Consider the following 21,403-nt stretch of genomic DNA (forward strand, 5'->3'; position numbering starts at 1 on the left):
ACAGAATATCTTTCTTTCAGGAAGCATAAAGTCATTTATATTCAGTATTTTGACTTTATTTACATTTCCTACCCCAATCTGTTTAGAATTAGCCTCTGAGGTAAAACGATCACTGAAAATAAAAATTTTAAACTGTAGAATTTATTATTTGACATCATCTTGAGTAAATTCAACTCTTTTCCTTGTTAGTAGAAAAATATAAAGCCTTTCAAACTAGTACATTGCACCAGTTTGAAATGCAATTCCTATGTTTTTGAAATCTCATTGGTTGAGATCAGGCTAAAATTTTAGAGATCAAGCTTAAATAAATTAGTTTAAATACTTTTTTAGTCAAATGTAAAAATGTCTGCTTATATCTAAGGAAAAAATTGAAAGAGCAAAAGGAAACTAGAAACCGCATTTGTATTTAATATAAATGTTTCATTTTAACAAAATCTCTATGGACATTTAACTAAAATCTATGAATGCCAACTGCAGATGGGTTAATATTTTCTTCTTTCTAAAAAGAAATAAATTGTGGATTTTACTAATAAGGTATTGCTAATCTAAAAAGAAAATACAAGCTGGAATATAATGTATTAGAATAGCAAGGTTTTTCTCACAAACCGAATTATCTTTGCTGAAGTAAACTGAAGTAAAAACTCATTACAATTTGAGATATTTAGTGATTTGTTTGATAAGTTGCAAAAATGTTCATAGATAATATCTAAGTAACAATTTTTTCAATAAGTAATAATACAGGATATAGTATTGTTTTTAAGACATATTTAGGAAAAAAAACAACTTATCTTCTCCTTAAAGTTACTGGTGATGGGAAGGCAAGAGAGGAAGAAATTAAGAGAGCCTTTTAAAGACGAATTCTCATCTTCCCTACTCTTTGTTTACTTTGATTCCTAAAATATTTTTGTACTTTATTGTAATTTCTCTAAATATTTTCAGCAGGTTTGGTAGAAGAATTATTTAAGTATAATGTAAAGTTGACACTGAGGATGGAGAAACTTAAGGAATTTCCCTGTTTCTTATTTATATTTAATCAGTCAGATTTTAATAGCAAACTAGAACGAAATTTTACCTCCTTGATAGTTAATGGTTGGATACAGTAGAATGTGTAACAAAGAACTAAAATTTCCTATTTATAGATTTAAATTTTCCTTAACATTCTTCATAAAATGTGGTTGAGGTTGAGGCTTTTGAATATCAAAAAGCTGGGATGAGAATGCAGATAATTTTACTAAAAAAGATGTATTTTGGCAAACATTTTATTGATATTAAAAATGAAAATATAGTTGGATCTTTAAAATGACATTTCATGTGTTCTATCAGCATCTGCCAAATAAATTAGATTCTTTGGAAAAAATTCAAACTTGATATTATGGAGACAGAATGAAGAATAACCCTTACTGGTCAGATACTTACTTGTCATTTACCGAAGGATCCGTAAGTGTATTAAGTGGACAGAGGGCTGTCAAGGGAGCTTCTCTATCTGCTACTTACTCAGCAAAAGTTAACAAACAAAAGCATCTAATTCCCTCAAATGCTAAATTTAGTTCAAATACCAAAGCTCTCATCCATTTTAAAAGGCATTAGACTTATATTTTAACCAGCTGAACTGGCTTTAGAATGAAAGAGCATAGAGTGGCTCACATATCTTGTATATTACTTCTAGAGAATGCCAAATTCCACTGCCTTTGGAATTACTTGTCATTTGGAAATTTCTTAGAGAAAAAAAAAAAAAATGGAAAGACAATTTGACCTCTGACTTCCAGGAGAATGTTCCAGGTCACAAGCAAAGAATGAGAGTTTTTTTTTTAAAGTTGTAAGGTACTAGAGTGGTTCATTGGTCTAACCCAGCAATTTTCAACCAGTGTGCTGCACCTGGTATGCTGCAAGAATCTTTAAAACATGTAATATTGACTATTTAGTCAGGGGCACTGACCTCTTTCCCCTTAGATTGTCAAATAAATAAATGACAACAGCCGACACAACAGCTGAGCGTGGATGAATCAAAATTATACCTATTTTTTTGTCAGAATGGCAAATATATATATTTTGGTGTGCTGCAGAATTTTAGTAATTAGTTTATGTGTGCCATGAGATGAAAAAGGTTGAAAATCACTGATTTAACCTACTCATTTTGCAGATGAGAAAACTGAGACATCAATGTCCGGCACCAAGACAATTTACTCACACTTCTGTCATGTAATTAAATTGACCCTTAGATCCAGTCTCCTCTCTTTTGTCTCTTTCTTCTGAAGCACACCTGGTATATTAGTATACCATCCTCCACCAAAATATAAAAGGTTAGCTGTGGTTTCCTTTGGAGAAAGGAGTAGGAATTAAGATAGTGGGGGGAAGGGGAGGATTGTTAGGGATATTACACTCAAACGGTGAGCCATATGTATTAATACATAATTTTATACAAAATACTAAGCCTGAACATCAACAGGCCCAAACTTCAGAGATCAGAAATACCACAGTGAAACTGAGTGTTACTATAGAAATTTAAGCTATACCTTCAAGGAAATAGCAGACCACTGAAAACTGTGGATGTCAGTTTTTGTATTCTTTTAATGACTAGTTCTATATATTCTGTTTCCCTATACTGGGAAAAATATTGTAATATAAAACATAGCAATTTGAAGCAATTCAGGTTCTCAAGTTTAAAAAGGAATGGATTTTTTTAAAAACTTATGCTATAAACATATTCCCAGATTATATTTTTTTAACTTCTGCAGTTTCTGGAATTTCATTATGGAACTTCCTTCTTGCGTGATCTTAATCAAATTTCTAGAGAGCACAAAATTTTCATAATTCTTTTCAGTAAAATCTGTTCAGAAACTCACTTGGGCAGAAATACTTTTACCTATCATTAGAGTTGAAAAGAAATAGATTTCAGTAAGAAAAATACAGGGATGGATAAAGACTTTTTTTTTTTAGAAAAATATACTGTATATAGTACATTTTGAAAGTTATACAGACCATATCCTTTTATTTAATGTGAAGGCACAACTTTAACATAGTTAAAAGCAAATGTATTTGAATTACTTATGACATAGTTGACAGTACCAGCTCTTAAAAATGTATATTTGCAAGCATATCATTGAAGATTCTTTCAGATTGTCAATTCTAAAAGCAAAACTCTTTTGCAGAAAATCAACTGAAACATTATGGCAGGTCCACATAATATTACTGTTGGATAATCTGTTCACCAGCAGCCACAGGGGTTTCTTCACTTGTTGCGTAGTCCGGCTGGTCCATCATCTAGGCATAAAGATGTGAGAAAATACAAATTTTCAACTTGCACTCAATATTGACCAATTTGGCAAAAGGATTCCCAATTTTTTTAAAAAGAAAGATTTTTCTCTTTATTTTTAATTGATTTCTTTTAGTAGAAGAAGAAGAGCTGGAGATAGAGCTAGAGAGAGAGAAATATCGTTCGGTTGCCACTGAACCCGAAACCTGGGTATGTGTCCTGACTGGGTATCGAAACTGACACCTTCTGGTGTACAGGATGACACTCCAACCAACTGAGCCACGCCGGCAGGGCGGATTCCCAATTTTTAAAAATGACTCAGAATGCTCTATGGAAATGAGTACTCCTCTTGGAGCAATGTACTGGTTCAACATCTACGCTCCCAAGGTATGGTCAAAGTGACAATGAACCCTCCTTCCAAAAGCCTAATCATTGGACTCAGGGCCAATGTGATAAATGCTTTCTCTGGATCTTCCACTATTTCCACTTCCCTATGTGGATACTGCTCTACATGGCAGTAGGAGCTCCACCACAAAAGGAAGATATTCCTGATGCCATTCCAGGACACTACTGCAGGAAGTGCCCACTCCTAGAACTGGCAAAACTACAAGTGGCCCCATAACTCACTGTGAGAATACCTGCTGGTTTGGGGACAATGTAACCTGATGACACCTTGAAGTGACCTTAAGATCATTTAAAAATGATATGTGAGCCCTGGCCAGTGTGGCTCAGTTGGTTGGACATTGTCCCGTGCACCAAAAGGTTGCCAGTATGATACCCGGTCTGGGCACATGCCCAGGTTATGGGCTCGATCCCCAGTGGGGCTGTGCAGGAGGCAATCGATCAATGATCAAAGTTCCACTCTCACAACGTTTATCTCTCTTTCTCTCTAAAAACAAATATATAAAAAAACAAGTAAATACAGTATTTTTAAAAATGATATCTGAAATTTTGGAAACACTGTATAACAAAAGTTTCTACTAATAAATAACTTGAAGGTACTTAAAGGTCAAATGATACTAGAAAACAAAATCAAGAATACATTTGCTATAGACTAATTTTAGAGGAATTACCAGTTAAACTTTTCTCAAATGATCACTTCAGCTCTGCCTATATTCCCATGAAAATCTTTTTATATTTGGGAATGAAGAAAGAAAGTGTTTAAATATTTTTTTTGTGTTTTTACTCTGTTCTTCAGATAAAATTACTTTAATATGGAAAGAATAATGTCTTTGTGAATATTGTCAAAGATTTTTAAGTAAATGATTACATTTCAGTATTGGGATATACTTTTTTGCTTTCTCTTTTATCAAGAAATAGAAGAAAATACCAGCAAGATAGTGTTCCTGTTTTTGTAAACTGATTCCAAAAGCTTTAGTGTTTTTTGGAAGAGGATGTAAAGAGAGGAATAATTCCCAAATGGGGTCTCAGGACTTGCCAGGCAAGAATAAGCCAGAACTAAGGCATTTAGCTGGCAACTATCTCAAGTAATGGAGACAGCTTATACAGCCCACACCTGCTGAAACTCTCGGAGCCTTCTCAAGTCCCCAAACTATCAGTTTTGAGGTCCCCTATTTGCTAAACATAACGCCCAGATGAAGGTAGTTACATGTTTGCAGCCCTTCGAGGGGGGGGGGGGGAGCCAAATCAAAACAGGTAGCATATTTATTAAAAGCATTTTACTACATGAAATATAAGATGAAGTTGTAGAAGAGTTGATTTTAGTCATAATAATTTAAATGAAGGAGGGGAAGGAGAAGCATGTAAGATATATTTAGCCCCTCTTCTTTCCAAAAATGTAGACGCTCTGGGTGTAAGACGTTGGAGCTGTGGGGGGGGGGGGGGGGGGGGGAAAGAGAACGGAAGCAGCCTCAGTAGGATGGGCTGAAGCCCCAAGACCTGTTTACTCTGGCAACTGTAACCTAATGAAATAATAGCCTACATACCCTAAGTTATAACATGCTTCTTTTTTTCCTAATTGGCACTTTAATCTCTAAATATAGAAATATATTACTTTTTAAAAAACACTTTCAAAAATCAACTTATTCAGAAATAAATATCTCTATTCTGTATTTACTTTTCTTTACTGACTTCTCAGTAAGAAAATATGCTAAGCTAAATAAACCAATCAGAGAAAGATAAGTATCACATGATCTCACTCATATGTGGAATCTAATGAAAAAAATAAACTGATGGACAAAACAGATCCAGAGACACAGAAGCATTGAACAGACTGACGCATCTCAGAGGGAAGGCAGAGGGTGGGGGTAGGAGAGTAGGGAGAGATTAACTGGGAAACTTATATGCATGGACACAGACAATAGTGTAGTGAAGGCCTGGGAAGGATGGGTGCCAGGTGTGTGTGTGTGTGGGGGGGGGGGGGCGGTCAATGGGGAAAAAAAGGGAGACACCTGTAATACGTTCAACAATAAAGATAAATTTTAAAAAATCTGTATGTGTATATATAAAACGAAAACAATATAGAAACATCATTTACTGATAGCTCTGCTTATTTATTAAAAATATATATTTTTATTGATTTCAGAGAGGGAGAGATAGAAACATCAATGACGAGAGAGAATCATCGATCAGCTGCCTCCTGCACACCCACCCCTACTGGGGATAAAGCCTGTAACTCGGGCATGTGCCGACTGGGAATCAAACCAATTGAACCGTCACCTCCTGATTCATAAGTTGATGCTCAACCACTGAGCCACGCTGGCCGGGCTAGCTCAGCTTATTTATAGTTGATCCAGGCTCCAGAAACAGTCTAATAAAACACTCATTAAAGTGGAGTAACTGGAGAGTTGTTGACACTAAAGCGAAGTTGTTCTAAGTATCTCTACTCTCACTTGTCAGTCACAACTTGTGGCTTCTAAAAATAATTAGAAGCACTAGTGATATTTAACAGAGACAATCCCATTGTTTACTGATTATCAGCACACTGAAAACTTACTTCCCACCCAGAGTAAAATTGCCCACTGGAGGTGGCTGCAGAATTCTAACTCCAGCCCTGCCCGGTGTGGTCAGCAGTTAAGAGTGATGGCCCATGCACCGAAGGGTCTCAGGGTCGATTTTCATAGTCAAGGGCATGTACCTGGGTTACAGTTTCCATCCCTGGCGGTCATGGCTCATGTGGGAGGCAACCAATCGAAGTGTCTCTTTCATATTGATGTTTCTCCCCCCCTCCCTCCCTCCTTCCCACTCTCTCTAAAAATCAATAGAAAACATATCATCAGGTGAGGATTAACTCAAAAACAAAAAACATCTAACTGCAATGATTTAAGAATAGAAATAAACAAACAAAAATCCCCTAAAATGATTTCTCTTAATTGTTTTATGTGCCAAAGTATGCCACTGCTGATTTCTCTCTCTAGAGATTAAACCGTTATTTATACTAGTTAGATCTTAGACTTTGAGTAAAACTAAATATATGAAACCAAATACTGTACTCTTAAAGCATTCTAGAAAAAAAAAAGTTCATAGAAAATAGTAGTAAATAGCTTTGAGCTATACAGAATACAATTAAGATTTCCAAATTAGTATTATTTTAGTGATATCCTATAGAAATGTTACTTTTTAAATTGATCTTAGAGAGAGAGGAAGGGACAAGGAGGGAGGGGGAGAGGGAGAGGGAGGGGGGGGAGAGAGAGAGAGAGAGAGAGAGAGAGAGAGAGAGAGAGAGAGAGAGAAGCAATGATGTGAGAAACATCTCATCAATTGGCTGACTCCTGCATATACCCTGACCCAGCATCAAGTCTACAACCTGGACATGTGCCCTGACAGGGAATTGAACTGGTGATCCTTTGGTGCACAGGATGACGCACCAAATCAATTGAGCCACACCGTCCAGGGCAGAAGTGTTACTTCTTTTGATCAGAGAAACTCATGGAAAGGGCTGAGAGACTCCAAGTAAAATACTAAAGTATTTCAATGAAGTCTCTTAAGTTTCAGCAACAATGAGGTATACTTTGCCCTTGGAAAACAACATAAAAAGGCTATCAGGGATACCCATGACATTGGAAGTCTCCAGTGGAAAGTCCTGCTTTCCACCACTTGTACTCCACTATACTATCAGGCATTAGAATGAACCAAATGATTAACAGCATAAACAAACATGCCATCACTTTTGATGCTGACTTTATTTTATATTACATGTTTTATATTTGATTATTTCAAAACAGCAGCAAAAACTTTTGGCACTTGTGGAGGGTGCTGGAAGAGGGGATAGGGGACATAAATGTTGATGGATGAGACTTAACTTAGGCTGGTGAACACACAATACAGTGTACAGATGATGCGTTATAAAATTGTGTACCTGAAACCTGTATAATTTTGTTAACCAGTGTCACCCCAATAAATTCAATAAAAATAAAAATAAACTTCTGACACTTGCAAAAAAATGATTATAAAGATTGTAGACATGTAAGTCTAGTTTAATGTTTTAAAAGTGCTTCACTATTATAATACCTCATAACAATTTTGGTAATTTTATGAGGTCTGTGAAAATACAATCAGGAAGCTTGTACACACACACAGAAATGAGTAAAGGTCATTGGATTAAAGACTGATCAGTACAGCTGTTTCGCATGAAGACTTTCAATAACACTAACTGAAAATGTACAGTGTATAAAACACTGTTGTCAGCATCGTGGGCTCTTAACACCTAGGAGCTAATATATAATGAGGGAGGCACACATAACTATCTACACTACAAGGCCTGATGTTAGTATTTAAAGTACAATTTAAAAAATATGAGGGAAAGTGACTTAATTTCAATTGGAGAACCCTTAGATATATGCTTGGAGAAAGGAGATTTTGAGTTGGGAGTTACATAGGAATATTCTGGAAACAGACTGGCAATGCTATAATGACAATGAAAGTAGGAGGAGAGGAGGGGAGGGAGTATTATTATACTGTTAGCCTAAAAGATGAGCCAGTAACTGCCTGAGGATGTGGGTCCATACCTAGTCTTCTCCCTATTTTATCAGGCTTATTGAGTTTCCCTGCCTACTTCCCCAGGGTCTGCCTAATCTTACCTGATTTCAACAACCAGCTGTCTCACCAAGTCTTGGGCTAACTCACCACCATGGATCACACATTCTCTTGCCTGCCTGTAGGTCCAACCTCATTTTACGGATGAGGAGACAGTTAAGAGATTGAGTAATTTGCCAGAACTGATGCCAAAGCCTATAATATACTGTCTATACCACAAATGACAACATTCAAGCTAAATTAATTTTGACTTTAAAGGTCAGACAAAAACAATGAGAAGTTTTCTTTTTTCAAAAACCTTAACCAGAGAATAATTTTGTGAAGGCATTACATTTTATAAGTTTAAAAAATGCTAGTTTTCTAGAAAAATAGACTTTCTCTTGGCAGCAATTTATAATATTCTGCAACCAGCTTGATTAAAATTTCAGCAAATATCATTCTTCATATTTAAAAATCTAGTGCACAGTAGGAAAATAACAGCATTTGACGTGTTTTTTTCCCTCTGAGGTTGTGATGGCTATCAAATCCTTTTACAAATAAGTTAAAGGAACCAGATTTAACAAAGACCCAACGTTTTAATACCCAAACCAGGAAAATGTAAATCTAGTAACTGAACTAAAAAATTACAGCCAAACCAACAAATGAACCAAAACAACCACAAAAAACCAATTCTTACAAATAATAATAGCAAATACATTTGTCATGCTTATGTTGTGCCAGGCACTACTCTAAGCATTTTGCATATATTACAATAATCCTCTTAAATAGGATGATTATCCCATTTTACACTGGAGGAAACTGAGACGCTAAGAAGCTAAGTAACTTGCCTAAGGTCACATGGCTAATAATTAACAAAATCAGAGTTACAATGCAGTCAGTCTGGCAGCAGACTCCACACTTTTTATTAACACGTTATTTTATATTCTGAATGTCTTTACCTAATAAAATCATGACACCACACTATAAAAGTGAGAAGTGTATAACCAAAGTTGTTCTATCTTTTCAGACACTTTTAAATGGATTTTCCTACAATTAATTGTCTTATTTAGCTACTATGTCATATGGTCAAAGCCCTGCAGTCTGCCCTTCCGGGCCGTTTACTATTGCTTTGTGTCCAGCTGCAATGATCTTTCTTTCACTTTATATGTAGCTGCTGTGGAGCAGAATCGTAATTTTTTTCAAGATCATAATTTTTAAGAGTGAAACTCAGATGGTCCATGACAGAGCATCTGTTCAAAGGGAATATAAATGCATCCGTTGGTTGATTCCTTCCTTACCTGCCATCATCCCCTTTCCCTTCAATAAACATCATGGAGAAAGGAGGAGAGGTACTACAATGAACCCGAGAAAAAGTAAGCCGTAGAATATTTCCAAAGGGACACAATGTTATTACATCTATGTATATAACATCTCTAAACATTCAACTCTTTATACTATGTGTTGGCATAAAAAGATCTGGAAGCTCCACATAATCCGTTCAAAGTAGCTGCCCCTTGAGGGTGGATATGGGGGTAAAAGAGCTGGAAAAGGGCCTTCTATGTTTACTTCAGACACGATTGCATTGCTTTTAAAAAATGCAAACATTGCCCTGGCTGGTGTGGCTGTTGGTGGAGCGTCGTCCTGTGTACCAAAATGCCGCCAGTTCGATTCCTGGTCAGGGTACATGCCCAGGTTGCAGGTTCAGTCCCCGGTCAGGGTGTGTGCATACAGGATACAGGAGGAAACCCGCCGATGTTTGATGTTTCTCTTTCACACTGATGTTTCTCTCTCTCTCCCCACCCCTTCCTCTCTCTAAAATCAATAAAAACAAAAACATTTAAAAATAAATAAATAAATAATGTGGAATTTAAAAATGCAAACATGCATTACTTTGTAATTAAAACACACAAAAAAATAATTAAAAGTAAAAGCAGGGCTAGAGTGTATATAAAAATATTAGTTCATTAACTGCCAATAACATTAACCTAGATTTTATTATAATAGAACAAAGATGACCAGGAGTATTCTAATGAACATCTTTTCACATCAATTTAACCCAAGTTTTTATTTTCTTGACAATCTGCTAAAGAGAAATTACTGGGTCAAAGGAAATGGTAAAATAATGTATGGTACATGCACATGAGATAATACTACATAGCCATTAAAATGATTTTTGCAAGAAATTTAAAATGAAATAACTAACATGCAGTGGAGAAATAAGATAGAAAACTATTTAAATATGGGATCATCCATTCACCTATCCATTTATCTAGGAAGGCATAAAAAAACTCACCTACAGGGGGTGGGGGCATGTGTGGGGAGGGGTGTGGGATGGAAATGGGGGGATGAGGACAAATATGTGATACCTTAATCAATAAAGAAATTTAAACAAAAAAAAAACCAACCAACTCACCTACATCTTAGGAGTGGCTATCTCTAGGTGGTGGGATTATTGGTGGACTTAATTTTCTTGTCTTTTCCTACATTTTCAAACTTTTCTGTAATAAGCACTATTTTTATAATAAACTACTTCAAAATCTGTACAGGGTGGGGCAAAATTAGGTTTACAGTTGTTCATATAGAAAATAATACAATACAATACAATACTAGTAATTATTAATAATACAAGAATAAACTGTTTCATATACTAACAACTATAAACCTATTGTTGCCCCATCTGTATTAAAGAGAAGGGACAATTTTAGAAATAAGAATAAAATGCAAATAACAAGAAATACATTTACTTCTGTAAGATATCATATGTGCTCTCACTAACAATCCCAAATTTAATGTCTAACCTAAGTTTTAATGCTAACCCTAAACAAAATTCCCCATGTCACAATCAGTTAATCAGTTAATCAGATAGGTGCCCTAAGAGTTAGAAACCTCTTGCTCACAATTCTTCCTGAGTCTTTTCTCTCCCTCTATGCTCTCACCCACTCTTTAAGTATGTTGACGACACTCCCAAATTTCTATCTCTACTTTGGTCTGTCTTCTGCACATCAGGGGACATTTATTCAACTGCCCAGTATTTCTTCCTGGTGGTCCTATAGATATTTTGAAATGTTCAAAATTAAATTCATATTCAACATTTAACTTGTCCAACACTGAATTTATCATCTTTTTCCTCAAATTTGCTGCCGTTCTTTATCTCAGTGAATGGTATCACCATCCACCCACTCAGTTACTTAAGCCAGAAACCTTGGACTCCACTTCCTTCTCCTCCCCCTCCATTGAATCTATTACCACACCTCATTAATTATTACTTTATTTCTCTTGACTTTGCTCACTTCTATCAATTGCATTACATCCCTTTAATCATGCCTCTTAATTTCTCTTGACTTTGTTCGCCTCTCAATCGCACTGCCTTCCTAATTCTGGCTACTATTGCTTCTCATTGTAATAGCTGGCACCAGGAACTGAACCCGAGCCCCTTCGGTGTGCAGGCTGACACTCTAACTACTGAGCAACACTCTAAATTTCTTAAAACCCTTAAATGGTTCCCAATGTTCTTAGCACAGTATTCAAACGCTTTAACATGGCTTATAAGATCCTACAGGTTCCTACCCTTGTTTCCTTCCCAGTTTTCATTTCTTACAGCTCCCCTCTGCTTACTCAACATTATAGTCATCCTAAACCACATTTGGTTCCTAGAATGTGCCATGCTCGCTTCCCTCGAGTCTCTGAAGACATGGTTCCCTCAACATGGAACACCTGGCTCAGTTAAAGTCTCAACATAAAGTTAAAAATTAAAAAAAAATTTTAAATATATTTTTATTGATTTCAGGAAGAGGAAGGGAGAGGGAATCAGAAATATCAATGATGAGAGAGAATCATTGATTAGATACCTCTTGCATGCCCCCTACTGAGGATCCAGCCCCCAACCTGGGCATGTGCCCTGACTGGGAATCGAACCGTGACCTCCTGGTTCATAGGTCAACACCCAACCACTGAGCAACACTGCCCGGGAAAATTTAACATTCTTTAAAGCCTTCCCCAAATCACCTTTGACTCGGTCATGAACCTACAAGCACTGGGTGTCCCCTGCTAGCTTTCATGGCACCTACCATAAATAGTACATTTATCACACTGTATCATTAGTGACTCCATCTGTATCCCCCATGGCACTCTCACTTCTAAGAGGCCATGAGACTAGACCTGTTTCTAACTTGTTCATATTTTATCACCAGCTAAAATAGTACCTGGGTCACAGAACTGCTCAATAAATATTTGCTAAATGAAAAAATATAAAATTATTTAAAAAAAAAACGATGACGAAGAGCCTGGCTGGTGTGACTCAGTGGTTGAGTGCTGACCTATGAACCATGAGGTCACAGTTTGATTCCCAGTCAAGGCACACCCCTGGGTTGCAGGCTCGATTCCCAGTAAGGGATGTGCAGGAGGCAACCAATCAATGATTCTCACTCATCATTAATACTTCTCTCTCTCTCTCCCTCTCCCTCTCCCTTTCTCTCTGAAATCAATAAAAATGTATTTTTAAAAAATGATGATGAAGAGCACTTATTGGGTTGTGGCTTTCAAAGGCTAGTATAGTAGTAGATTATGTGTCGTAGGACATACTTTATTTTTTTAAATCTGTAAAAGTAAAAATTCTGTGTCCTCTTAATGGAAAAGTTGCAAGCTATCTTACTAGTTTAGTCACATATCTTGTGACTATAAACTAATTCTATGTGTATAAATACTACATTTTGAGACAATGGCATTGTGAGGTAGGTAAGGCAGGTGTTGTTACTTCTATCTAAATCTCAGAGAAATTACAAAATTTATCCAAAAAGAATTCCAGACCAGTGCTTTTCCAACTGGTCTAACTTAATGTGTTAATCACCTCTTGTTAAATAAAGATGATATTACAGACCAACTACAAGATGAATGTGAACTTTGGACTGTTTATCTACTAATAGAATTGCGTCATCCACCCAAAGTACCTCTGTTTTGTTCATGTGACCACGACACACATGCATGGGGGTGGATAGGAGTGCAGTTTGTTGTAACAGGGCAAAGCAGCACTAACTGCCTCATGAAGGGATCAATGCCATGACCCTGACCTCAATGGCTAGGGTTTCCCAACCCTCTTTCATTTCAATGCAACAGACTTTAGTGGAATACCAAGACATTCAGAAAAAGAAGAAAGGAGTTTAACTTCAATGAAGACACAACTCAAACACAGTAGTCTGGTATTAAGATTTTTTGTGTCCTGAAATTTTACAAAAAGGTCAATCTGAAATGAGTGCCCTATTTAATTTATTTAGGCCCATTTAGATGTTGAAGAGGGTATACTTTTTTTTTTTTAATCCTCACCTGAAGATATTTTTTTTAATGATTTTAGAGAGAGAGGGGAAGGGGAAGGGAAGGAAACAGAGAGAGAAACATCAATCAGTTGCCTTCTGTACATGACCAACCTGGGATCGAACTTGCAACCTTTTGTTATATGGGATGAAGCTCCAACCAACTGAGCCACACTGGCCAGAGCAAGGGTATACTTTTTATCTTCAAAACCTTAGGACCCTCACTATAAATAGCTAATGTCAGTCTCAAAATTCAGTAAACATAGTTTTATATTCCATGAAGTCTACTTTTGTGTGCATTCTGAAAACATGTCGAAATGTGTTTTGCTTTTTCCTGATGCCCTCCCACTCCTTCCTGAGTCACCAGGATTTTGGCATCAGATTGCAGTGGTGATGAAAACTGATGATGCAGCAGGTGGACAGGAAGGGGCAGTAGTGGAAAAAACTTAAAGGACATCCTGAGAGATCCAAGATAAATATTTGGCACATAAAAACTTAGATATATATAGGCAGTTCCAGCCAAAGTTAGTCACTGAATTATTTCATAAGATAACTTGGCATCTAAAATACAAGCACATACCTGATAGCTGCTACCTTTCCAGAACTTTTTCATTTCTTTACGTCTCCAAGCAACAATTGAGGCAGTAATAAGTGTGCACGGTACTAAATAGAGGAGAGCAGGTTGCCCCTTTTTCATCAGCACCAGAACAACAAAGGTAATTATCATGCCAACAGCATAGGCTGCAAAAAAGAATACCAAATATCAGTCATTTCTGAATGCTTTCAAAGGTGGATTTTAAAAGATTTAAAAAATACATTTTTATTGATTTCAGAGAGAGGAAGGGAGGAGAGACAGAAACATCACTGATGAGAGAGAATCACTGATCGGCTGCCTCCTGCACACCCCCTACTGAGGATTGAGCCCACAACCCAAGCCTGTGCCTTTAACTGGAAACGAACCTGGAACCCTACAGTCTGGGGGGTGACCCTCTGTCCATTGAGCCAAAACAGCTAGGACGTGTTTTTTTTTTTAAATATTTGTATTGATTCCAGAGAAGAAGGAAGAGGGAGAGAGAGAGACAGAAACATCAATGATGAGAGAGAATCAGGGATCAGCTGCCTCCTGCACACCACCTACTGGGGATCAAGCCTGCAACCCAGGCATGTGACCTGACTGGGAATCGAACGGTGACCTCCAAAGGTGGATTTTTTAAATCCCTAGTTGAAGTACTGGTTTTCAAGTATTTGAGGACGATTTTACCCTATGACTTCTTTTCATAATTTCATTATTTTCCTAGACAGTAATTAGGAGAGACACTCTATAGGGCTTTTGAAAAATCTGGAAACTGGTTAGTATAAATACTAACCATCAATCATAGATAAATATAATAATTCAAGAAAGTCTCATGTATCTGTTACCATTAAGGATTTTGAGTTGTCTCACATTTTATTTATTTTTTTATTATTATTTTTAAGAATATATATTTTATTGATTTTTTACAGAGAGGAAGGGAGAGGGACAGAGAGCTAGAAACATCGATGAGAGAGAAACATCGACCAGCTGCCTCCTGCACACCCCCTACCAGGGATGTGCCCGCAACCAATGTACATGCCCTTGACCAGAATCGAACCTGGGACCTTTCAGTCCGCAGACCGACATTCTATCCAGTGAGCCAAACTGGTTTCGGCGAGTTGTCTCACATTTTAGATAACTAAAATTTGGACCTATAGGTACTAATGGTTGCTTTGAAAAAAAATCTTCCTCACATTGATTATATATTTCCTGGTCTTGTGCAACAAGAGAATACCAAATATCATTTCAACTTTTTTTAATGACTCAGGGTCTCATTTTGAACATGGAATCTGAGAATATTGGAGCTGGAAGGGCCTTTACAGACAACTGAGTCTACCTCCTCATTTTACAGATGAGGCAATGGAGGACCAGGGAAGTGAAGTGAGCTGGCCAGTGACACAGCAGAACTGACACAGTCATTATTCACCTTTTCACCGAGTGTTCTTTTACTGTATCACAGTAACTGTGCTAGACTCTTAATTTGTTAATGCCCTTAGAGAGTACACACTTAATGGCCTCAGATTGCTCTCCTTTTTTCATTTTTTATCTCTTCATTCACTTATTGTTTCTAGTTATCAGGTTACCTATTTCTAGCAACACCCTTCTCTACTGCTAACCTACACTTTTAATTTTCTAGATTTAATTCGACTGTGGAATTGAAAACCTTGCTAGAACAGTACCTACTAGTAAATGGCTCTGGTGCAGGCCATTTACCTAAAAGAACTCTGGTGTATGGACTTTGATATATATATTTGATATGTCCAGAAGTAGTATTTTTGGCTTCCTTCCTGCTCCTGTTTGTTCTCAACAATAGAAACAGAGAGGTAAGTAACAACTACTTGCTGTTCTAGGTGAGATGTTATTGTGCCATAAATTCATTTATATAAATATGTAGTTATCCGTACAGTATTTTTTTTAAATCTAGTTTTATATCATTTGACTACTTGTGTGCCAGGTGCTCTAATAAGCATCTTACATATAAAATGTAATGTTTTTCTTTCACATATAATTTCCTTATTAAGCCTCAAAAACCTTGTAAAGTAGGTAGTAAAGTATAATTATTCCTTTTTGACAGGAAAAAAATATTTGTCTTATTTATTAGTTAGTCATGACGAATTAGAATTTAGAGCTCCTTATTTTTAGACCTCTACCTTTTCCTACATATAACACAATTCAACAGCCTATCTAATAAAAGAGTAATACGCAAATTGACCATCACTTCAACACACAAGATGGCTGCCCCCATGTGGTCAAAGATGGCTGCCCCCATGTGGACACAAGATGGCCACCACAAGATGGCCAGCAGGGAAGGGCAGTTGGGAGGGACCAGGCCAGGAGGGGAGAGCAGTTGGGGGTGGGGGGACCAGGCCTGCAAGGAAGGGCAGTTGGGGGCAATCAAGCCTTCAGGGGAGGGCAGTTAGGGGTGATCAGGCCGGCAGAGGAGGGAAGTTGGGGGCGACAGGGCCTGCAGGGAAGGGCAGTTGCGGGGTACCCGGGCCTGCAGGGGAGGGAAGTTGGGGGGGGGACCAGGCCTGCAGGGGAGGGCAGTTAGGGGTGACCAGGCCTTCAGGGGAGGGCAGTTAGGGGTGACCAGGCCGACAGGGAAGGGCAGTTAAGGGTGACCAGGCTGGCAGGGGAGTGGTTAGGGGGTGATCAGGCTGGAAGGCAGAAGCAGTTAGGGGCAATCAGGAAGGCAGGCAGGCGAGCAGTTGGGAGCCAGCAGTCCTGGATTGTGAGAGGGATGTCCAGTTGGACATCCCTCGAGGGGTCCCAGATTGGAGAGGATGCAGGCTGGGCTGAGGGACACCTGCCCCCCATGCATGAATTTCGTGCACTGGGCCTCTAGTAATAATAATAAAAAAAAGTTACCAATTGTGGATGAGACATAGTATATAGAAGAAGAAGAACCAGTCTGCTCATCAAATCTTCTACAGTATGCAATCAACAGGCCTTAAAAGAAAACACTCCACGTTATTTTCTTAAAACCACCACAACTCATAACACAACACTGTTATATTTTCTCTCTACTTGGCTTTACTATGTAAATAAAACGTTTTTTTGGTGTGTGTGTGTATTTTTCATAAGAGCTAGTACTTTTTAACACATCCACAGGCACTTAGGACTCAGGAAAATGGTAAGGAAGGTGAGGACGGACAAAGAAATATTAATTACTTCTAAACTATATTTTTAGTAGGCTAGGGTGAACTTTATTCTATAGGTAGCCCAGTGAAGAAAATAATGCAGAGCTGTAATAATTGTCAGAGAAGACATATTAAAAGCTGGTCAACTCCATATGTTATATTGTTTTTTATTACAGTACCCTATAGGGCAATGTTTACTATGTTTCTAAATCACTTTTCCTAAATCATAACTAAATCACTTTTCCTAAAACATAACTATTATTTTAAAACAGAAATAACAGAAATTACAATATATTTGGTATTATTAAATTAAACTTTTAAAAAGAGTTTTGAATATATTATACTTCCTTAAGGAAGAGGGTCAAACTGATCCTAGTTGCTTCCTCCAAGAGACTTTTTGAGCCACGGAAGATATACTTTGGTTGTTACCAATTGGGCTTGTATTCTACCACTCAAAATGCTTTTTTCTTTATCATTGATCCCAGCTCTAGCGATAGCCAAGAAATACTTAATACAGAGTCGGTAACTTTTAACAAATACTATACATTTGACAAATTGAAATGATGTGTATTTTTTACTGAAATTGTTACAAACAATTGCTTACCTGGTACAATAATGTCTCCAAAACCCAATATGGAAACTGGCATGGGGCATACACTCATTACTGAGAAATATGCCAGCTTTGGTACTTTGATGACTACTGGTAACTGTAATTATTTAAAAAAAGAAGAAGAAAAAACAAGGGTCATCAATAAACCCTCTTGGGAATCTTTAACCATACCTTTTAGAAAAGGAAGAATTAATATTAGAATGACTGTTTTAACATTTTAAAACTGACATTTAGAAGAACTTGAAATTAGAACACATAAACTAGACACATATATTCTGAATGTATAGGAAGCTTGAAAGAAAGAGACATGTAGTTTTGGAAAAATGAAACACGTGTAGGGTTAACAGTATTAATTCTAATATCCCCACATCTAATCTCTTTTCCATTTTTAGCAAAAATATGACTCAGGCCTTGAAACAATTTTTTTTTTTTTTTGCAATCTGGATTTTTTTCCCCCAAAGAAGAGTCTTGTCTCAGAGGCTATAATTTAAAGTCCAATGAACATATCTGAAATACAATCCTTACTTTCTCATGGGGAGCTGAGGGTTGAGCAGTGGCTTCCACCAAGTTTCCATCATTCTAGGATGAAACCCAAGTCAATAGGTATTTAATAATTTAGAATAACTAAGAAAAGGGCTATATTTTGTGAGAAATAAAGTTTAACAATACCTTAACATGCACTACATGACCAATTAATTACACAGGAAGGCAAATTATTTACTGGACACACATACATACACTGGCAGCCAGTTCTGTTTAACTGCCATCGCTACCTTTTCATTATTTCCAAAAGGTCCAGCTGCAAGTTCAACCATGATACTCTCGCCGTTCTAAAATTGAAAAGATGAAAGAAATTGTCCAATCATTTAAAGAGAACAATCTGACAGTATTCAAGAATGATTTGGCCCTGTGGATTATGGCCTACCATAAATTAATTTTTTTAAATGCACCCAAAGCCCAGCTGCTGTGGTACAATGGTTAGTGCCAACGTATGAACCAGGAGGTCACAGTTCTATTCCAGGTCAGGACATATGCCCAGGTTGTGGGCTTGATCCCCAGCAAGGGGCGTGCAGGAGGCAGCCGATCAATGATTCTCTCTCATCATCGATGTTTCTCTCTCTCTCTCTCTCCCTCTTCCTTCCTCTCTGAAATCAATTTAAAAATATTTTAAAACTAACTAAATAAAATAAAATACACTTTTTCCTAAAACAGTCTCTGTAGATAGCAAAAATTGGAGTAATCTGAAACAAAATCCACCTAGCAACACTGTTCCACTTTATCAGAACTCAACAATTTTCAGAAACTGACAGATAAACCATATACAGCTTATTCAAGTGAAGCTTTGAGCACTGGTCTGTATTGACAACCCATATCTAGCATTTCTAATGGGCTATAAATTTTTCTGCTTTTAGTTATATTATGTCATATATATTGTGTGTCCTTAGTCATTTTTAGTGATAACAATTAATGGGGACACAAGAAACATTAATTGTTTAATATTTAGATTTGTATTCAATATTGGTAACTTTTTAAAAAATATATATATTTTATTGATTTTTTACAGAGAGGAAGGGAGAGGGATAGAGAGTTAGAAACATCGATGAGAGAGAAACATCGATCAGCTGCCTCCTGCACACCCCCTACTGGGGATGTGCCCGCAATCAAGGTACATGCCCTTGACCGGACTCGAACCTGGGACCTTTCAGTCTGCAGGCCGATGCTCTATCCACCGAGCCAAACCGGTTTCGGCCAATATTGGTAACTTTATTTGAAGAAATATACATTTGATCTCTGGCTACTCCCCACAGTAACAAAACAGTGAAACCAAATTTGAAGAGACCAGCCCTAAAGAACTTGAGATGCTTCTCTAGCCTAACTCCTGTCCAATGTCAGCCCTGCCCACTTTTATGTCCCAATCAAAACATTAACCTTAGCTGAGTTCTCTCCCTTGTGTCTGGCACAGGCTTGTTATGTGGGCTTTGTGACGAGCTCATTAAAAAGTTATTTCCTGCCAGCCAAGTTTGCTGTGGAGAGGGGAAACATTCTGAGGTAGCGAGCTTCATATTAGGATAAATAATGTCACCAAAAAAGTTAGTGGGAAGGTAAATTAATGCTGAAGTTTAGGAAAACTGATTTACTAACAATAATATTTTACATGTGGGTGGGTGCAAAGGAGACATCACTGGAGTGTTTTTAGGAGTACTTTGCTGATACCTGAGCTAAGTAGAAAGAAGGATAAAGTCCCGAGCTATAGAAATCTTTTCCTCATGTTAAGCTTCGGGTTACTGGAGGGTTAAGTTACAGAGTTTAGAAAAATAAACTAATATTGAATCCAGTTCCTTACAGCAATCTCCCATCATGTGATTCAATTGTCAGTTAAAAGAATTTGGCTTGTTTTCTAATTGTTATTTAAAACATTTAACTGAAGAACATCATTGATATCCTCTCAAACAGTCCAAGATATTTGAGTAACTATTACCTGCAAAATACTATAACAAAAATCATGGTGTATGAAATAAAAAATGATGCCCTAGCTGGTTTTGCTCAGTGGATAGAGCATCAGCCCGCAGACTGAAGGGTCCCAGGTTCGATTCTGGTCAAGGGCACGTACCTGGTTGCAGGCTCAATCCCCAGCCCTCGTCAGGTTGCGTGTGGGGAAGCAACCAATTGATGTATCTCTCTCACACCGATGTTTCTCTCTCTCTGTCTCTCCCCCTTCCTTCCACTCTCTCTAAAAATTAATGGCAAAATATCCTCGGGAGAGGATTAACAACAAAAATGAAGACAGGCTCTTATTGTCAGTACTAATAGACACGGGCCCTGCTAACTCATTAAAAGTTTACTAATACCAGGGTTTGAGAACATATTTAGACTGTCCAATATTTAATCCTTGAAATTTTCAGTGAGAACAACAAAAATAAGAAATTGCATATCTGATTTTCATTTTCAGTTACCTACTAAAAGGTCTATAACTTCAATAAAAACAAACCAGACTGAGAAGACAGTGTTAAAGTAAATCTGAAACAGTGAACAGAGCAAAGAGCACTTCAATCTTTCCACCTGATCAGACTACTAGGAATTCCTAGTTGGTGGGAACTAAGATGGAAAAAAAGGAGATAAAGAATTCCCTAAGCACAGAAGGAAGAAAGAGGGCTCAAAGACATCTCTATTATTACCCTATACTTTTAAAATTCAAAAACTTTTTATGTATAGAGATTGGAAATAGTTTGCTAGAAGACACGTTTGACATTTAAAAAGTGATACCAGTGTTAAAACAGAAAGGAAAAATTATTTTAAAACAAGAATTTAGCCGAAACCAGTTTGGCTCAGTGGATAGAGCGTCGGCCTGCGGACTGAAAGGTCCCAGGTTTGATTCCGGTCAAGGGCATGTACCTTGGCTGCGGGCACATCCCCAGTAGGGGGTGTGCAGGAGGCAGCTGATCGATGTTTCTCTCTCATCGATGTTTCTAACTCTCTATCCCTCTCTCTTCCTCTCTGTAAAAAATCAATTAAAAAAAAAAAAAGAATTTATATAGCTATAGCCAC

The 21,403-nt window shown here is 37.3% G+C and overlaps 1 protein-coding gene across 2 annotated transcripts in view; it reads right to left on the bottom strand.

The window, feature by feature from the left end:
* Positions 1-485: 485 nt before the first annotated feature.
* Positions 486-21,403, bottom strand: part of SPPL2A (signal peptide peptidase like 2A) — a 50,155-nt gene continuing 29,237 nt past the window's right edge. Inside the window, exons 11-16 of one of the 2 annotated variants that reach the window (XM_079769225.1) lie at positions 18,631-18,687; positions 18,383-18,436; positions 17,852-17,954; positions 16,976-17,056; positions 14,114-14,274; positions 486-3,261 (exon numbers count right to left, since the gene is read on the bottom strand). In XM_079769225.1, the coding sequence (XP_079625351.1) occupies positions 3,187-3,261; positions 14,114-14,274; positions 16,976-17,056; positions 17,852-17,954; positions 18,383-18,436; positions 18,631-18,687 (531 nt within the window). In that variant the 3' untranslated portion in view covers positions 486-3,186. The remainder of the gene's footprint in view (positions 3,262-14,113; positions 14,275-16,975; positions 17,057-17,851; positions 17,955-18,382; positions 18,437-18,630; positions 18,688-21,403) is intronic. The other variant, XM_079769226.1, reaches the window with a different exon arrangement.

Source organism: Cnephaeus nilssonii (assembly GCF_951640355.1).
Source record: "Cnephaeus nilssonii genome assembly, chromosome: 4".
NCBI lineage: Eukaryota > Metazoa > Chordata > Mammalia > Chiroptera > Vespertilionidae > Cnephaeus > Cnephaeus nilssonii.